Source organism: Oncorhynchus kisutch, linkage group LG24, assembly GCF_002021735.2.
Source record: "Oncorhynchus kisutch isolate 150728-3 linkage group LG24, Okis_V2, whole genome shotgun sequence".
Taxonomy (NCBI): Eukaryota; Metazoa; Chordata; class Actinopteri; order Salmoniformes; family Salmonidae; genus Oncorhynchus; species Oncorhynchus kisutch.
This window is the reverse complement of record NC_034197.2, coordinates 10931452-10946178: the sequence shown is the minus strand read 5'-3', so window position 1 is coordinate 10946178 and position 14727 is coordinate 10931452. Positions and strand designations below refer to the sequence as shown.

The window sequence follows — 14727 nt, the reverse complement described above, 5'->3', positions numbered from 1 at the left end:
GTTTTTTCTACCGGAAATGATGCCAGCGTTCTTTTTCTGTCTGTCGTGTGCCTAGCAAGCTAGGCGAACACTTCTGTTGTCAGAAAGGTGTGACTTTGTGAAATAACGATTTGGAAACAAATAAACAACCTACCGTGCAGATGGCGGACCCTGCGGTGATGGCGGGTGGATTCAGTGCTATAGTAGGGGTAAATAAGATTGTCATATGTAAGCTAACTTGGCTACAATGTTAGCTATCATCAGGCTAGCTTGTCAACATAACGTTAGGTTAACTACAATGGTTGTAAATCGCCTGTCTTTGTCCAAATTAAACTAGCACATTAACACACATTTTGCCTCCTCAAATTAGATCCATTAGCTAGCTAAGTTTAAACGAATGTTTTTTTTAAAGGAAAGTCGGTTAATTAAGAACAAATTCGTATTTACAATGGTGGCCTAGGAACAGTGGGTTAACTGCCTTGTTCAGGGGCAGAACGACAGATTTTTACCTTGTCAGCTCGGGGATTCGATCTCACGTAAACTCGTACATCGCCTTGGTCCGTACAATTACCCTTATTTTACCGCTCCAAAAAACTTAATTCCAGATCAACTGTAATGTCAATACCATTGTAAAGCACAATTTCTCCCTTTTTCAACATAATCAATTACATGACCTAAACCCTGCCCGTTTCTGCATAATTCAAGCAGGCAATGAGCCCCATCGGGTCTTTTTAAAAATGGCGGGTGGGGAAGCGAAACTAATGCGTGATAGTGAGGAGAGATGTGTGGGAAAATAGCTTTTTTTCACTCGCCTCTAAAATGTAAATAAAACACTAAAGAGTTTATATAATGTGCCATTACATACCTATTTGAAGGTTTGTGTCGAATTTGAATCAGATTTTTAGGGCGGTGCTAAAGTGATCTTATACGTAAACAGCGGCTTTGAGAATGATGATCGCATGCAATGATGACGAAAAAAATGACGAGATCACTGTCCATTTCTTGTTTTTAAAGGATGATAGAAGTTCTACACCTGGTGGAGAGAGATTGTAAGACAGAAATAGTTGCTTTATGCGTGCTGTACGTTACGACATGACACGTCAAGATGTAACGGAGGTCCGTTTTTTCAACTTTTCTACAATACTATAGTCATTACCATGTCGATCAACGCTTGAATAGAAACCTAGTTCACACCCCCGTTTTTGACGTCAACACACAGTCCCATTAGTTTTCTTTGTAGCCTCGTTTGAATTTTGCGGTTGCGCACATTTGTACGGAATGGGGAGAGTTTACGTTTGCAACCTTTCGGTTACTCGCCCAACGCTCTAACCACTAGGCTACTTCCCACCCCCGTTGTTGACTTGCTGTTCACAATCACGTCATGCCATTTGCAAACTGGGGTCGTTAATCCTGTATAAGCCTGTAGGTAGCTAGTTGGCTAACCATGAGAGAAAGTGTTCTCACACTGACATCTGTATGTTTTACAGCGTTCCGGGTGTGGTAAGGCCACGTCCAGCCCAGCAGAGAATTACCAGCTTGCCCGGCGTCGCACCCTCCAAGTGGTAGTGAGCTCTCTGCTGACAGAGTGTGGATTCGAGAGCGCAGAGAAGGCCACCGTGGAATCACTGACTGAGATGATCCAGAGCTGTATGTAACCATTGTGTATTGATGTTTTTGAAAATGTAATTCATACATGTTTTGGATTAAACTAATAACCCTTTGCCGGCTTGAATTAAACAACATGCCATGTCAAGTGACATGCCATGTCATGAAATCACCACAATTGTCTGTATTACTGACCTCTCATCTGTGTCTATTCCCTGTACTTTTTCAGACATATCTGAAGTAGGTCGTTGTGCCAAGGCATACTGTGAACACACAGCTCGAATCACGCCCACCCTCTCTGACGCTGTGGTCACACTCAATGAAATGGGTTAGTTTAACCTCAGGAAAAGTGCCCACTTATATTCTAACTATAGAATTCGAAAAGTCATTATATTTCCATGATTCCAACAGTTTTGCTCTAATTGGCCAGTCAAATCGCAATTGCAACATTTGGTTAAAAATATGTCCTAGATTATTTGCCCATATCGTGCAGCCCTACGTGGCAGTGTGGACCTTCTCAATTGAGCAGTGGTGTAAAGTACTTAAGTAAAGATACCAAAAAAAAAAATACTTGAGTAGTACTTGAAAGTATCTGTACTTTGCTTAATTTCTTTACAATTTTTTACAACTTTTACTTTACTACATTCCTAAAGAGAAAAACTGTACTTTTTACTCCATGCATTTTCCCTGACACCTAAAGGTACTTGTTACATTTTGAATGCTTAGCAGGACAGGAAAATGGTCCGATTCACACACTTTTCAAGAGAACATCCCTGGTGATTAACTGGCTCTGATCTGGGGGACTCACTAAACACGCATGCTTTGTTTGTAAATTATTTCTGAGTGTGCCCCTGGCTATCCGTAAATAAATAAAACAAGAAAATGGTGCCATCTGGTTTGCTTAATATAAGGAATTTGACATTATTTATACTTTTACTTTTGATACTTAAGTATATTTAAAACCAAATACTTTTAGACTTTTACTCAAGTGGTGTTTTACTGAGGGACTTTCACTTTTACTTGAGTAATTTTCTATTAACTTATCTTTACCTTTACTCATGTATGACAATAGGCTACTTTTTCCACCACTGCAATTGAGTGCAGGAAATACAGAAATGATAAGTGCTGAAATTGGTTTTGGTTGAATTGAACAGTATAAAACAATCAATGGAGAAAGACTCATTGAAATCACTTAATGTATGCATTGCCACCCTAGGATCACTCACTACTCATAAAGCAAATGTAGAACTTGTATTATTCATAAACTAAAAATACTGTCATACTGTAAAAAAAATAAAAAAAACTTTTAAATACCATGATATAATATTTGGGCCATATCGCCCAGCCCTAGCTTGAATATGAAATCTCTTTAACTGGTCTTCATTAACTTATTTGTTTCACGTACCACCACAGGTTTCAATGTGGACACTCTGCCAGGGTATGCCAAGAGATCACAGAGGATGGTTATAACTGCTCGTGAGTCTTTACTGTTAGTAGACCCTCAAGAGGCTGGTATTTACCCTGCACCGAAGAGGCTGCTGCCCTATATACATAGACATGGAATCACTGACCACATTAATAATGGCACACTAGTCACTGTAATAATGTTTACATAGTGCTTTACTCATCTCATATGTATATACTGTATTCTATTCTACTGTATTTTAGTCAATGCCACTCCTGACATTGCTTCTCCTAATATTTATATTTCTTAATTCCATTCTTTTACTTTTAGATTTGTGTATTGTTAGATATTACTGCACTGTTGGAGCTAGGAACACAAGCATTTCGCTACACCCGCAATAACATCTGCTAAATATGTGTATGTGACCAATACAATTTGATTTAGACTACAACTGAGGACAAAACACAAGAACACTATAGAGAAAGCTAGTAACTGGTCTTAGAATGAAAGTAGAAAGACGCTTAACTGGCAATCTGTGTGTATTTTTCAGCTCCAGTGACGAATGCTCCTGTGATCCCAAAGGCCTTGATTGCTGGACAGAAACGCACTCATCCCTCCCACATCCCCAGCCACTTCCCGGAGTTCCCCGATCCTCACACTTACATCAAAACTCCAGTGAGTCAACCACACTTCTTACCGTTTTCCAAGCCAGAAACATACTTGACTTAGTATTTATATACTGACACTTTTCCGAGTGGTCTAGTGAAAAGATTTTTAAGATGAACAAATTGGTGAGTTTCCTCGGTTGTCTTTCTATCAGACGTTTCGGGAGCCTGTGTCAGATTACCAGGTGGTGCGAGAGAGGGCAGCTTCTCAGAGAAGAGATGTAGAGCGAGCACTCACACGCTTCATGGCCAAGACTGGAGAAACACAGAGCCTCTTCAAGGATGATGTCACTGCCTTCCCATGTGAGCAAGTGCTCGTTGTTGTTGTCAAGCATGATTCTCATTCATGCTGTTGAATTGAATAATCTGCACAAAAATGCTTCTAATATGGAACAGAAGTTCTGTTCCCGTTGATCTTCTTTCCTACTAGAGAGTGTTGGGTACCTGTGTTTACATGGGTAATAATACTGATGTCTTTGTGGTTGCCAGTGATCGCAGAGCGGCCCAGCTCCATCCCGTACCTCAGTGCCCTGCTGCCCTCAGAACTGGAGCTGCAGACTCTGGAGGAGACAGATTCCTCTGAACAGGACGATCAGACCGACAGCGAGAACACGCCAGTCAACAACCTCAATGTGAGTCAGGGACATGGGCCAAAGGAAATATTCAACCTTGAGTCTTTGATCTGCAGTGCAATGTGGTTTGGCCTATACAGAATGAACTTCAATAGAATAATCAAGGCCCTCCTAATGAGGGTGTTTACAAAGCCATTCATTGTTAAGAGCAAATCTATATTAAAATGTACCTGGTGTGTTGATTGCTACAAAAAAACATTTGTGAAATTATGTTTTCCTCATCTATGCCTTTAATCAAATTTAGGATGATCCTGGAGCTGATAAGGAGAATTCTGTGCTTCTTGCTGGGGGCGTGGTTCCCTTGGTGAAGGTCAGTGAAGAAAGCATGATTGACAACCCATACTTGAGGCCAGTCAAGAAACCCAAAGTGAGGAGGAAGAAGTGAGAGTTTACTACACTTAGCTACTAATTTGGACTTCTGTCAGCCACAACAAAGAGTGAATTGTAAAGAAGCAGTCAACAGCTCTGTGCTTCTGAGAAGTGGACCCACGTGGACATCTGAGGTCAGGGACTCCAACCTTTCAACTTCCTACATGGCAAATACTGCTCATTATGACACCCTTCACCAGTTACATTCATGAGAAAACAGACATTTGCTAAATGTAATATTTTTCAAATTTGTGGAATGGTTCTGTCGTGCAAGAAAATGTAGCATTTGCTAAAATGTTATTTTTACCCATTTCCGAATGATTTCAGTCGTTTGTGAATAATGAACAGGAAATAAAATGTTTTGATTTGTAATTTTAACATTAATTTACCCAAATGACACATTTCAGCCTATCGCCAAATATACACTGAACAAAAAAATAAAACGCAACATGTAAAGTGTTGGTCCCTTGTTTCATGATCTGAAATAAAACATGTCCCAGTTCTTCCATGGCCTGCATACTCACCAGAAATGTCACCCATTGAGCATGTTTGGGAGGCTCTGGATCGATGTTTGGGAGGCTCTCACCAATATCCAGCAACAACTTTAGTATCTGGTGTGATACTGCCATTGAAGAAGAGTGGGGCAACATTCCACAGGCCACAATCAACAGCCTGATCAACTATGTGCTGCATGCGACAAATGGTAGTCACACCAGATACTGACTGGTTTTCTGATCCACGCCCCTACCTTTAAGGTATCTGAACAGATGCATATCTGTATTCCCAGTTGTGAAATCCATAGATTAGGGCCTTATTTATTTATTTGAAATGTACTAGTTCCTTATATGAATTGTAACTCTGAAAAATCTTTGAAATTGTTGGTTACATTTCGATTTTTGTTCAGCGTACATGAGGCAAGAATTAGGCAACTTCACTCCCCACTTCGTATACCTTGAGATATTGGTCAATTGTGAGGCTATATTAAAGCTGAGAAATAAAATCACTTTATTTATGCTTACATCAGATTGATCTCCAGAAGAGTCAGGAGTAGAACAACTGTAGATATGCCACCCGACTTCTTTGCTTCACAAACTCCTTGTCACAAAGCAGCTATGTATGACAAAAATGAAACGCATGTTATTGCTGACAATACTGGTATACATCTCCATATTACTTTGTATAGTAATGCAAAGTCAAACTTATAAACCCACCTCTGTCCTCAAGGCTTTCCTCTCTAATGTGGGCAGTCTACCCCAGTCTGGGGAACCAAATTTCATAGGCCATGACACCTTCTGGTTCAGAGTAGTATCATGAGCATATGTCCCTGGGCTGCATCATAAAAACAGATGTTAGTAGTCAATCAATTTGAAGAATGATACATGCAATATACATATATACGATATTCCTCAAACTCAACTCTGGACTTTGAAGACAGTTCCAATGCTTTTTTTCCGCCATTGTTCCCCTCTAATCAGGGACTGATTTTGACCAGGTGGGTGCAATTAATAATCAGATGGAACAGAAAACCAGCAGGCTCCGAACCTCATAGTGTAAGAGTTGAATACCCCTGCAAGAGATAATCAGTGTTTTCCTATTATGGACAGTTTGGAAAGGGTGCCACTCCCAATTAGCATTCACTCACCCTGGTTTGAAGTCAGCTGTAACAGGCTTGGTACTGAACCTCTTTGTGGTGGAGCTGAAGGGGATTCTGCCAGGAGGGTATACTTTAGACCAGGTTCTGTCCTGCTGATACCTCTGAGGGGAAGGAGTGATTGTCTGGGTGGTGGGAGGAAAACATTTAAATGAGAGAAGGATATTCAGAGACCTAAAAATAGAAGTAAATGTTACAATATGCCTATAAGAAGATCATTTTTCAAATTGCTTTCAATGTAATGGCAATAGGTTGACTAATTTCTCACGTCGTTAGATAAACCTTAAGATTTTTCAAAAACAGGTTGGCTATCAACATAAATCATGCATATTCTCATAAGGCTTTAACATCATACCTGAGCACAGGGCAGAAACCGTGCAGACGTCCTTGCAGCAAGAGTGTATCCTTTCTTACTCTCAGGTCTCTTCTGTACATCATATAGAATGGTACCAACCTGTTGGAACAATGACTAACATGAAAATCCTCAAGAGAATGTAAGGATTTCCTAATGTTATTTGAACTGGCTGTTTGAGTAGCTTCTGCAATGCATTATTTATTACCATGCGGAAAATAACCAAATTGGTTTATTTGAGATCAACAGGATAACAGATCTTTATGAAGAGTGTGGATAGAAGGTCATTGAAAGAACATGACAGTAAGCTGCTCAGAAAAACTCACATGATTGTCATAGCAGCCGGGGCCACGGTGAGGGGCTCCCTCAAGTGACAGCTTATTGCCCAGCCGGTTAGGTGCACAGTGGGTCGGAAACAACTTCCGTTCCTGGCAGCTGCCAAAGGCAACGCACCGCAGGGGAGCTATAAATTCAGAGATAAGATTGGAAATTTTTAATTGACGCTAATAGATAAAAACGCAATGGGTGGACGCTAATAATTTTACCTGCATCCAGTGCCGCCATGTTCCCTCTTCTTTTTGTTTACATTCTTACCGGTAACGATGGGAACCAGGTGGATGGATGGTATAGAAGGCATCCAGTTTTTGTCAAATTAACGTCAAAGGTAGATTTTTTTGGTGCGTGGGGATTTAAATTAACCCTTTTCTTAACCTTCTACTAACCTGCTACGAAAAGTCAAATCTGACGTTATTTTGACAAAAACTGGATCCTTCCAGCCATGACAGGATGGATGCGCGGTAAATTATGCAAATACTTGGCTGGAAACTTCAGGTTGACGTGAATGGCTACTCTATTCTCCATTTTCAACGAATGAGAATGAACTTGTTTACTTTACTTTTGCAATTTAGTAATGTGACCATAATGCAATATTCATGTGATAATTATAATCAAACATATGTTATTTGGAGGCAATGTTTGGACAGTTTGGACAACCTGGTTACACCTGTTTAAGCCAAGATTGTGGGACATTTTAAACTACCAAAGCAGCCGTTTTTTATCTCAATATCAAATCATTTCTAGCTAACAATTAAGTACCTTACTGTGATTGTTTTCAATAAAAATTGTCAAAAAGAAAAAAAATATATATTCTTAGCAAAGAGCAATTTCTCAAGCAAGAATTTTGCTAGGACTGTCTGGGAATGTTCTGAGTGGGAGGGGAAAACTGAAAACTAGCTGTTATTGGCAGAGAGGTTTGGAACTCTATTAACCAATGATGGTGATGACATCAAGCAGGCCAAAACTCCATCCCACCAAAACAGGCTGAAATTTCAGGCAGTCTTTTCAAGCACCTCTTACACTAAAAAGGCATGTATTATTCCAACCTCATAGTGGATATATACATTTAAAAAACAGGAAAAACACTTTTGACTCTACTGGGCCTTAAAGGATAGTGTTTAAAAGGCACCTTTTTTATTCTTAATAAATTACATTAGTTGCTTCAAGGATTTGAGTATACATTTGGTACTGTATGTGTAGGGGCATGAGGGTCCCTGATAGTTTTGACATTTCATGTAATTTCAGCATAACTTTACACGTATCAATAATAATAAAACACAGGCCAGCATTGTTGTGTATTGTTGTCTTTTTGGAACAAAGTTATACAAAACAATTTGCACAGCATTCTGTGATCTCCAATTCATCCCACTGGCATTCCCAACAGCAATATTTAGGGTAGGGCTTTGTCAATAGCATAAGTCTGCACACATACGTTCAACTTCATATGTACATGCAATTCTTTCATTATTATTGTTATCTTTTTAAATTACACAGCTGAGAAACTTACAAAGCAAGTGAAATACAACTAAATCAGTCCCACAACATGCTACAATCACATTAATTAAATTGGCAACAAAAGCTTCTCTCTGACAATTAGCAGTATTACTTGTACAAACAAACCCCTTAATTGGCACTCATTGAAACATGCGTGATCTGATAATTTATCAAGGCAAAAGAGAAGTATTGACAGTACATCACGCAGTTTCCTTTGGGCAAGTGCAGATGAAGAGAGGCTATGGAATGTACCGCATTGCAAGATAAAAGGGTAACACAGACATAGAAACACATGGATGGTGTCAGAGGAACACAGGCCGTGTCAGGGAAAGGCCCTAAAAATTGTCAGACTCCATCTACCCAAGTCATAGACTGGTTCTCTCTGCTACAGCACGGCAAGCGTTACCGACGTACCACGTTTGGAACCAACAGCTACCTGGCCTATCTGCATTGACCCTTTTTGCACTAACTCATATGACTGATCACATAAGCTGCTGCTAATGTTGACTATCTATCCTGTTGCCTAGTCATTTTATCCCTACCTATACATACACATTTACTTCATACCCCTGCTTATCTACTCAGTACTGGTACCCAGGTTATCATTACTCGCTGTGTATTTATTCCATTATTATTTCTCTCTGCATTGTTGGGAAGGGCCCATAAGAAAGCATTTCACTGTTAGTCTATACCTGTTGTTTACGAACAATGTGACGAATACAATGTGATTTGACAAATGCTAAGAGGATGGGAATGCTCAATGCTGACAATCAGAGAACAGCGTGGAGGTGGCTAAAATAAGTAAGTAAGCAAATGACAATAGAACATATCGAATAATTCATGAGCAAATCAATGTGGAGGGAACATAAGTTAGGGGAGTGGAGGGGTTAGCCTGGTTCCAGATCTGTTTGTGTCGTCTTGCCAACTCACATTGTCACATGGTCAATGTCACACGACAATGACCATAGGGGTAGGCAAGACAGCACAAACGGATCTGGGACCGGGCTCAGGGCCGTTCTCTTGTCTTCATTACTCCGACTGAGGCACTGAGATTGAGGGGCCTTTAGGGTCGTCAAAGCGGTCCATGGAGCGTAGCTGCATGATCATGTGCATGCCGTAGGTGAGGATTAGCAGCATCAGCAGAGAGGTGATCAGGCCCATCCAGATCCCTGGTGTGAAGAAGCCAGCACAGTCACTGGCATAGGAGAAATCTGTTGTCCTGTTCAGTATACTGAAGCCTTGGATCTAGATGGGGAATGGGGGGAATAAGCCAAATGAGTAACAAGGAATTAGAGAGTAAAGACTGAACACTTTTTGTTCAATGAACCCTCTAGAACACTGCTTATTGAAAGGCGCTTTCTTTTCCGACATTCATGCATCAGTACCTGGAAGTCGGTGAAGAGAATCCTCCACTGGGTAGCATTCTGAGTGCGGGGCACAAGCAGTGCATTACGGAAGTTGTTGACATTCTGGCAGTGGAAGGAGTACTCTGCGGGGGCGTAGATGCCCCGGCTGCCATTGTAGATGGCTGTATCGGCATTGAATAGCAGTTCCACTGTGTCCAGGGTGAACCAGTTTCGTGCAGACACGGGGTAGCGCCGCTGGCTCATGGAGAAGCTAGAGAAGATGAGACTTGGTGAGGGTCATGCTTTAATTAAGCAATAAGGCCCGGGGGGGTGTGGTATATGGACAATATACCACGGCTAAGGGCTGTTCTTATGCACAACACGACGCAGAGTGCCTGGATACAGCCCGTAGCCGTGGTATATTAGCAATATACCACAAACCTTGAGGTGCCTTATTGCTATTATAAACTGGCCAATTAGAGCAGTAAAAATAAATGATTTGTCATACCCGTGGTATACAGTCTGATATACCACGGCTTTCAGCCAATCAGCATTCAGGGCTCAAACCCCCCAGTTATGACACATTTAATGTGTGTAACCTCATGCTTAATATAGGAGTGAGAATGTACAGGAATTCATTGGACAGATCGATACATGCAAGAGCAAGGTGGTGTATTTTCATAGGAACTGATGCTCTGCACTTGTGTAATTTTTTACAATACTTGTTTTGCGTATTATCGTGATATAACTACATTATAATACTTACATGAGACGGAAGAGATTGTATGTTGGAACAGAACTTCCATAATCAAGGACAAGCCTGAGAAAGACGAGCACACGTTGTATTCAAAACATCCACCATTATTGCATAGTGTAATAGTAATAATGTCACCAATAAACAAATCCCAATTTATTAAATCAACACACAATTGGGTAATTTGATAGCGCTAAGAGATGTAACACTTGTACCATAAGACACTAATCAACAGTGGGACTATACTTTGTATAGTACCAGTCAAAGGTTTGGACACCTACTCATTCCTGGGTTTTACTTTATTTGGACTATTTTCTACATTGTAGAATAATAATGAAGAAATCAAAACTATGAAATAACATTTAGTAACCAAAAAAAGTGTTCAATCAAAATATATTTTATATTTGAGATTCTTCAAAGTAGCCACCCTTTACCTTGATGACAGCTTTGCACACTCTTGGCATTCTCTCAACCAGCTTCACCTGGAATGCTTTCCCAACAGTCTTGAAGGAGTTCCCATATATGCTGAGCACTTGTTGGCTGGTTTTTCTTTACTCTGCGATCCAACTCATCCCAAACCATCTCAATTGGGTTGAGATTGGGTGATTGTGGAGACCCGGGTTACTTTATTGGTTAGTACATGATTCCATGTGTTATTTCATAGTTTTGATGTCTTCACTATTATTCTACAATGTAGAAAATAGTACAAATAAAGAAAAAGCCTTGAATGAATAGGTGTGTCCAAACTCTTGATTGGTACAGTAGTACATAACAACAAGTGTCAAAAGAATATGAAACTCACCGTGAATTTGTTTCATTACAGAAGGACCTAGCCGTGCTCACAGAGCCACCTGGAGCAAAGGTCAATGGACCGAGGTCAATCCATTCCAGGTTATTAAAGCTGACGTTGAGATTCTGGGCCCAGAGCATGATGCAAGGGCCACTAGTAGTGTTAAACATCAAAGGAGGTTTGACCTCATCAACAACCGCCTGCAGCAAGGACCGGCCCATAGAAGACTGGCCAACCATGGATGGCTCCTCAATCACCTAGGGAACATGAAGGTAAGTAGAACACAATAACATTTTTTTTTAAATACAACTTTATTGATAAGGCGAGTAGAACATAAAAGAACACCACATCACTTTATTTTAAGTCAGGTGAGGGGACAGTAGAAACTACAATGCTGAAAACGTGCTTATACACATCATGTAGATTAGAAGCATATGTTTGATTATTTTAAAGTTACTTACTCGTGAGGGCTTGAGTCCAGTGTAAATAGCAGTGTAGGGAACACCCTGGGCTTTCATGATGCTCAGAACTTTACCAATGACCTCATCTAAGCAGATAGGAAAATGCACCACTCAAACATACTGTATGACACATTGAGTCACAGAAATAAGTAGTTATTGAATACATAAATACCAATATATAAAACAACAGGATTTGGACAAGAACAATAAATGGTCAAAACTTCAACTTACCATTGCTACGCAGGACTTCCTTACAGGACAGATAAGCACTGGAACATAAACAAAGAGCATGAATATACAATACATGCTTAAGTTACTGTACGATTGTGAATCAATCAAATAGTATTTTTCCCAAAACACTGGACTCTAGAAACATTTGGTTGAATTGTATTACCCAGTAGAATAGGGCAGGATGATAAGCAGCAGAGTGTTGTCTGATGCATTGAGTCGGAGATGCGCCAGTGTGTCTGGGTCTACGCTGAGTGGGGAGACACCCAGCTTCTCCTGTAGCAGACCTGGGACTGCACTAGCACCAAGCCATGACAGGGCAGGCAGCACCAATGGTGAAGAGGAAGACTGTAATGCAGACTGGGAGAGAGAAAGGTCAAAGTTAGTTATCAACCTACATCTGGGTCTGAATTTATAAAGTGTCTCAAAGTAGCGCTGCTGATGTAGGATTAGATCCCCACTGTCCATGTTATCGTACTCATTGTGATCTAAAACCTCTCCTCTGAGACCCCCAGCTGTTCCCTGTATGATCTATTCCAGAGCCAGCACACCTGATTTAGCTTGTCAACTAATCATCAAGCCATTGAATAGGTGAATCAGGTGAGCTAGTTCAGGGCTACAACAAAATTGTGAAACGTCTGGGGGTCCCAGAGTAGAGGTTTGAGAACCACTGATCATACATCACCACTCCAACACTGAGATGACACTTTATGAATATGGGCACTGATCATATTAGTATCCCAATACCCAGCCTCACCTCAAAAGGATAGAATACTTACCTCCAGGTTGGGAAAGGCACTCTCATGATTGTTTCCAAAAACACCCCCATACCTTGTGAAGTCATCTTTGCTCAGCTATGTTAAAAAACAAAACGCATATCAACAACGTCAGTGTCACCTGCTTCAGAGTTTGAGATTCATTAAAAACAGTACAATATAAAAAGCTAAAACCCTTGAGCATAGTATCATTATTACTACATATCTAAAAACGGAATGGTCTGAGAATGGGAAGTAGTAAAGGGGAAGTGGTGCTGTGGCGCATTGTCACACCAGAATGAGAAACACCAGGCCAGGGCATCACGGGCTTCATTGCATTTCCATACAGGATTCACCCGTGTTTTACCCAAAAGGCACAGACTTTTCTGTTTCCATCTATGTGGGCTGGCACCCGTGCTCACGGGGCCATGGCTCCGGCAGACCTGCTCTCACTTCGGGCCAAAGACTGTCCCCTGGTACTTTTCAGCTGACATTTACATAACAATAGCTAACTGTGAACAATAGCTAACGGAACTCTTTACAAGTCCTCACAGTCAGCCCTAGCTATGGAAACAATTTCCCTAGTATACACTATTGTCTACCTCTATCACTCCAGTGTCCCTGCAGATTGTAAATATGCTACTGGAATGTACTGACCCCGTATATAGTACGCTTACTTTCTCATGTTCTTCTTATTTCTATTTATCGTGTGTCTTTGTTCTACCTTATGTTATGTTTAGTATTATATTGTTATTGATTACTGCATTGTTGGGTTTAGAGCTAACAAGAAAGGCATTTCACTGTACTTGTGCACGTGACATTAAAACAACTAATTACAGTTAAAAAACATACTGCACTTTAGCTGGCCTAGCTCTGCACTACTGTTCTCTAAAGCAGGAGTACAGTAGGTTATTGAAATTTGACATTACATACTAACACTGGCATTGATCAGGCTTCAAATAGTATTTGCCAAGTAGTAGACCATTTTTCATGGTACAACTGAATACAATTATGATTTATCTCAGGCCTGACCTTGTCCTGTAGGAAGAGAAGCACGTTGTGTGGGGCAGACCCCAGAGCAGAATTTAGGTAGGACACCAGCTGGTCATTAGATATTATGTGACCAGCAGCTGGAGATGCCATGGGTGGCAAGGTGTACCTGGAAATATGAACAAAATAGTTTTATATCAATAGAATAACAAGACATCTAACTACTACAGTTGGACATAAATCAACAACTAACATGGCAATGATTAGAAATACCTAATAAAGATCCACATTTTTAAGAAAGGATAAATGCATTTACCCTGATAACGTTATACGTCTTATAAAACTGAATATAGCTACAAGGCTAGCTAGCAATCCAGCTGGAATGGTTCGTTTAGCATGCTAGCTAAACTAGCACAGTGTTTAAAATCCCTTCGCTTTCAAACTAATAATACATATTTACCCTTCACTGGACCACATTACAAGTGGTACTTGACTGCTGCAATGTCCAGTAGATAACAGGGCAAATAAAAGAGCAATAAAGGCCATGATAGTACGCAATTTACTTGACGACTCAGATCCTGCCATGGTAGGTTTTCTTTTCCGTAAAGTCCAAGTCACGTGGGGTAAATCAGCTGACTGTCATGGGAGTCAATGGAACACTTCCTTCCTTCTCACGCAGCCTGCCCTGACCCATCTTTTCACAAAGACCACATTGAGCTTTGATCAATTATTTACAGCGAATGGGAAATAATAACTCAATTCAATCTTAACCGTTTTCGGGGCCAAGCAATGTCACAAGTTGCAATATGCAAAAACATGTGTTTTTACCAATAAAGCCTGATTTCTTGTGGCAATTTATTTAGCACCACAATTCGATAAAGATCTGTAACATTATAGAATCTCATTAGGTTATGG

At 40.5% G+C, this 14727-nt stretch overlaps 3 protein-coding genes across 3 annotated transcripts; 1 reads left to right on the top strand and 2 right to left on the bottom strand.

Moving 5' to 3' along the window:
- The first annotated feature begins 21 nt into the window (after positions 1-21).
- On the top strand, positions 22-5157 carry LOC109869067 (transcription initiation factor TFIID subunit 8). Its single transcript, XM_020458919.2, has 8 exons — positions 22-188; positions 1467-1626; positions 1814-1912; positions 2998-3060; positions 3540-3664; positions 3810-3957; positions 4144-4286; positions 4531-5157. The coding sequence occupies exons 1-8, from the start codon at positions 141-143 to the stop codon at positions 4669-4671; spliced, it is 927 nt and encodes a 308-aa protein (XP_020314508.1). The 5' UTR covers positions 22-140; the 3' UTR covers positions 4672-5157.
- A 479-nt stretch (positions 5158-5636) lies between these two features.
- Positions 5637-7436, bottom strand: LOC109869066 (protein pitchfork). Its single transcript, XM_020458918.2, has 6 exons — positions 7204-7436; positions 6985-7121; positions 6662-6760; positions 6298-6431; positions 5867-5984; positions 5637-5765 (listed from the first exon to the last, which is right to left on the bottom strand). The coding sequence occupies exons 1-6, from the start codon at positions 7220-7222 to the stop codon at positions 5697-5699; spliced, it is 576 nt and encodes a 191-aa protein (XP_020314507.1). The 5' UTR covers positions 7223-7436; the 3' UTR covers positions 5637-5696.
- Positions 7437-8080: 644 nt separating this feature from the next.
- Positions 8081-14498, bottom strand: LOC109869282 (V-type proton ATPase subunit S1). The gene is made up of 10 exons (XM_020459318.2): positions 14273-14498; positions 13855-13981; positions 12847-12921; positions 12234-12427; positions 12071-12108; positions 11840-11925; positions 11391-11635; positions 10601-10654; positions 9874-10105; positions 8081-9733 (listed from the first exon to the last, which is right to left on the bottom strand). Exons 1-10 carry the CDS (start codon positions 14395-14397, stop codon positions 9518-9520), a joined length of 1392 nt encoding a protein of 463 aa, XP_020314907.1. The 5' UTR covers positions 14398-14498; the 3' UTR covers positions 8081-9517.
- Between the last annotated feature and the right edge of the window lie 229 nt (positions 14499-14727).